This window comes from Dendroctonus ponderosae, unplaced genomic scaffold, assembly GCF_020466585.1.
Source record: "Dendroctonus ponderosae isolate FM_Combo_2020 unplaced genomic scaffold, Dpon_F_20191213v2 Dpon_F_20191213_7, whole genome shotgun sequence".
In the NCBI taxonomy this organism is placed as follows: Eukaryota; Metazoa; Arthropoda; class Insecta; order Coleoptera; family Curculionidae; genus Dendroctonus; species Dendroctonus ponderosae.
In genome coordinates, this window is record NW_026018916.1 from 4065375 (window position 1) to 4070272 (window position 4898).

At 37.3% G+C, this 4898-nt stretch overlaps 1 protein-coding gene across 1 annotated transcript in view; it reads right to left on the minus strand.

Annotated features, from left to right (window-relative positions):
* Window positions 1-4898, minus strand: part of LOC109546263 (glutamate receptor-interacting protein 1) — a gene marked incomplete at its 3' end in the record, with an annotated part of 88026 nt that overhangs the window by 29479 nt on the left and 53649 nt on the right. Inside the window, exons 4-6 of the mRNA XM_048668273.1 lie at window positions 1944-2156; window positions 1741-1892; window positions 1534-1689 (exon numbers count right to left, since the gene is read on the minus strand). Coding sequence (XP_048524230.1) covers window positions 1534-1689; window positions 1741-1892; window positions 1944-2156 — 521 coding nt within the window. The remainder of the gene's footprint in view (window positions 1-1533; window positions 1690-1740; window positions 1893-1943; window positions 2157-4898) is intronic.

The following is a 4898-nucleotide window of genomic DNA, read 5'->3' on the forward strand; positions in this document are numbered from 1 at the left end:
GTTCGTAATAGGTTTATTTTGATTTTGTTTTGTTCGTGGGAATTCAATTTCGTTAAAACATTTTTCAATAAAATAATTTGGATAATTATTGAAATATAGAATTTCTTTGATAAATTGTTTTTCTTTGGAAAAATTAGATTGATTACAAATTATTTTTGCTCTATCATATAGACTTTTACGATATCTTTTTTAACCATTATCGGGTGATTTGAGTCGAAATTCAAATATCAGTTAGTATGAGTAGGTTTTCTATAGACCAAGCTTTCGAAATTGTCTAAATTTTTTTGAATTAGTATATCGAGAAAAAGAATTTGGTGATGTTGTTCTTTTACAATAGTGAATTTAATTGTTGGTTCTTTATTATTCAGATAAGATAAAAATTCACCAATTATTATTATAAACACCACCCTGTATATTATTTCAACCGTTCAACACTTTCGATATTGAATCCTTAGTAGGTTAAATAATGGTGCAAAATTGAAGCTTCAACAACCAAAATTTGGAAAACTCCCGGTTTTGAGGCATTCAGGTTTGAAGAAAAAATTCTTAACTGGACATATTTTATAAAACCCGCTATATATTTCCAAGTAAATGGTCGACCATCCTGTAAATCCTCATCTTATATTGCTCTTGTAACGTGCCGGAGCGAAGCACGTTTTTCCTTATAAAATAACGCCAGCATCATGAAAAGATATTCAAATGAACTTTATTTAAAGGACGTTGCTAAAAGTTGTAAAATTCAAGACTGTAATAATTATGCACCGAATGCTGCAACGAGCCGTAATGGAGTTCTTGTCGCCGACCGAGACTACCTAATAAGACGTTAATAGAGGAATTATTTGCTCTTGTCAGTCTAAAGTTGTCCGACAATGATTTTTCTTAATTAAGCCGAAGCTCCTGGAAAGTTTTCGATGCAGGAACTAGTCGTGAGCCAGACTTTCGCAACCAATATTGGCGCCCCAGAACGGCATTTTCATAAACATGAATATTAGATTTTCTGTATTAATATGAATGAGTCGACACTGAGAGGATTTGCCATCAAACTCACCGAAATCTGTATTTAATGCTCATTAAGGATGCGAAATTTGTTTGTGAGAAATGCATGCGAGCGACTAATTGGATATAAGGGATTAATGGCGATGCGTTTATACATTCGTACTCGCTCAAGCGTTGCTTGGAACTCTATGGGAGGAAAAATCGTTTGCTTGATCCAAAACGAAACAGCCATCTCCAGAAAAATGCGAAGTGTGTTTTTCCCATCGCTATTCTTTGCAGGCGCATTAAAAATTCATTTTATAAATTAGATTCACTTATCCAGACAGAGCGTGTGGTAGGAAGGAAGATTGACACGAACACATGTCTCACGTTCACTTAGTTGAGGAACGATGAGGCCTGCATATGAATTAGGGCCGATAACTTTTCAGCCCTATATTGCTCCTGCATATTTTCCTTGTATTGGATTTTCGTCGTCTAGCTGGAATGGAGGCGTGTGGCCTCTAACTTAATTAAATGTTGCTTTGCTTCTGAACTTACCGCTCATTGCGTACTGGCTTCTGCTTTGCGCTCGATGCATGGCGCTGAATGGAAGAACTTGCAGCTTGGTGGCTCTGCGAAGCAACCGCTCTGCATCAGTGGAGCTGCCGCTCCAACTCTCCAAAGAAATGTTGTCGATCGCCAGAATTTGATCCCCTAAATTCGCAATTGGTAAGCAACTATATCATTCCTCCCAGGTCTGCTTACCTATGGACAATGCCCCACATCGATCTGCAGTGCTTGCAGCCAGTACTCTTTCCACATAATAACCTGCAGCCATAATGTCGTTTTGAGAAGCTTCTGATTCTAAGAGCGGGTTGCAATTGCTCAGAATCAGGCCGAACTCTTCTTCGGCTTGCCTGCAAAATTCATCCTGGAAGCTTTGCAGGGCTGAATATTCGGAAGTTTACCTGTCGATTTCCACTAGAAGCGGCCCATTCGCGTATTTTACGGATTCCATTACGCTAACATCGTATTCAATGGTTACAGTTGACAAGGAGAGTCCATGGGGGCTACATCCTCCAGTGTCTCGAAGGATTTGCTGCGCTTCCATCAGCGTTTTATTCACTAACGAGTATCTGTCTATTTTCAGCAGCCGATCTCCCACTCGGATTAAGCCGCTCCTGCAATAATAAAATATGAATCATTCGGTTTCTGTCTTAATCAAATGTTGCTCGCATTTTCGGGGGGCCGAGTGGAGTTTTCTGGAGGAATAATTTGCAGTTGCTTGGGGAAGTGTTATAGTTGAAAATATCCTGGGCGCAGGCAAATTTTTAAAACGCTATGCTTTGAAAAGGCCTTTCATTGCTATCTTCGGAGGTTCTGCAATTGTTTAATTAGGGATCACTCCCAATTTGAACAATTTTAAAACACGAGTATCTGTTTATTTATTAACTCAAAAGCCACCAAAGAAGCTTTATAGTCCTCGGTGCATAGCATTAAATAGCTAAACATTAAACGGGCCCAACTTTTTACAACTAGATTTACGTCAAAGTAAACATAAAATCCCATAGTAGAAGCTTGAAAAGTTTCGGTGTATATAAAGAAGCAGATGAACTTCAAAAATTATCAAGCGTCTACAAAGAGCCTATTGAACATTTTGCCCTGTTTATTCTAGTGTCTAGCGATAATTCAACAAAAAAAGATCAATTAATTAATTTTCAAATTAGTGTCAGTAAAATGGTGAACAATTCCAATCGAGTAAACTAGATGAATCCGAACCCAATATACAACTCAATCCAGCTCATAGAAAAGTTGGGCCAAACTCATAAACAAGCCGTTTAATTTTCCTAGTTTTATTACATTCGGGCAAGTCACATTAAGGGTGAACCCAAGAAAAGTTTATTTGTTTCGCGAACTGATACTCAATTTATCGGGAAACTTTTTTAATCCACCATCCCTCCACTGGTAGTGCTAGTAAATAAGTTAGCAAAGTTCAGAGCAACAGGAAATTAAGACGTTCTAAAGATATATTTATCTATAAGTGGCTTTGCCATTACCAGTCGAAAGTGAAAGATGGGTTTTTAAAATAAGGAGCCGAGAAATGAATCATTGATTGCGTGAGTTCGACTAACTTCCAGCGGTTATTATTCACACCTGCTTCTCGAAGAATTATGGCGACACGGAATTAAGCACCAAAATCGAAGTTTTTCCAGTTTTTCCATAAGTCTGTAAAGTTGGCCATATATTCAACTTATTCTCGACTTTATCGCCTGCTTCTATAATAACAATGTCGGCACTTATATGGAAATATTTTATGGAGTTTGCCTTCGAAGTTTTCAATGTAAGATACACTCAGTGAACAGTGACGCTTTCAGGTCAAAGGAGTTTTTAAGTTTTCGTCAATTTTCCTAAGCTAGCAACGATCTGGTCATAAGGCTAATAGTTGAAAAGTCGTTCGGGCCAACTTAGAAAATTCCGAAAACTCAAGGTTGATTAACTTTCCGGCTACACTAGCCATGGAAGCTGGAAGTTTTTCAACTTTGCCACTCCAACTATTCTCATTGCTCCTTAAAATCGATTAGCCCTAATTGCCGCTTAATGCACCCCACTTAGTAAAAAGTTTCACATTTACATGATTCGCCGACGGGAATAAAAACCGACTAGTTTTTCCACAGTTACAAATGAGTTTCGAACATCTTATCGCATCCAACAAGCAAAGCGAACAACAATCCATCATCCGAGTGGACTTGAAATAGATATGTCAAGATACATCTCGGGCTTTCTCTGTTTTTTATCGTTTCACATCAGAATGCTTGTCATGTAATTTATATTCGCTTTTCCGTAATATCAAAAAGTAATACTTATTTGACGCAGGCCTTCATCCATTTCGGACGGGCCCGTATTAGCATAATCAATTTTCAAGCTATTAAAATTTCATTCCTGCTGCTCGTATTTGTTCGACTTGACGCCAATTTTCTATCGTTGTTTGCCCATCGGGAACTTTTCCATTGCCTTTTTGTTGCAGTAAAAAAAGCAAGGGAATTTCGGGGATTTTTACTCAAATCTACGCGGTCATTTAAGAGGGTTTTTTTTTGGGGCAAAAAATATTAGGACATGGTCTTTAGGATGTCATTTCAATATTTAAATAATCCCCTATGAGTAAAGGAGTTAAGACACATGTGCAGTTTTTAAAGCAGGATTAGACGGAAAATGATAGTGGATTGAGGTGATTATATGGAGACATTTAAGAAAATTTGTTTGGGTTCTATCGGGATCACAATTTTTTTCGTTGAAAATTGACCAAAAGGGGCATAAACGGCATATTTTTGGCGCTGCTTTGCTTTATTACTTCAAAATAATTCTCTATCGAACCATGCCAAAACGAATTCTGTGGGTCAAATGGTTCTTGAAAAACTTGGAAAGAAACAGCTTCATGTTTGAGTCGATTTTGCAACTCAAAAAAAAACAGACACATCTAAAACTTCTTAAAATCAAAACTACTCAAATTTCCTTACACATGTTGTTATGAATGAACCGGATTTTAAATTCTATATCCAACTATGCTAAAAACGAGTTCTGTGGCTCAAATGGTTCGTGGAAAACTTGGAAAAAAGCAGCGTCATGTTTGAGTCGATTTTGCAACTCAAAAAAAAACAGGCACCTCTAAAACTTCTTAAAATCAATACTTTTTTGAGAGAACTGCCAACATTTCTTAACCGATGGTCCACTTTCGGAAAATGCCATTTAGTTCTCTGTGGAATGATGTAAAAATGATTGCTCTTGCCGGTTTTGCTTTCGAGAAATGAGCAATAACGCGACGGAAATCATGAAATTTTGGCATAATCTTGCACCTAAATGTCTGATATTCAAATTTGGCTTTATGGGTCAAAACTGCTCAAATTTCCTAACACATGTTGTTATGA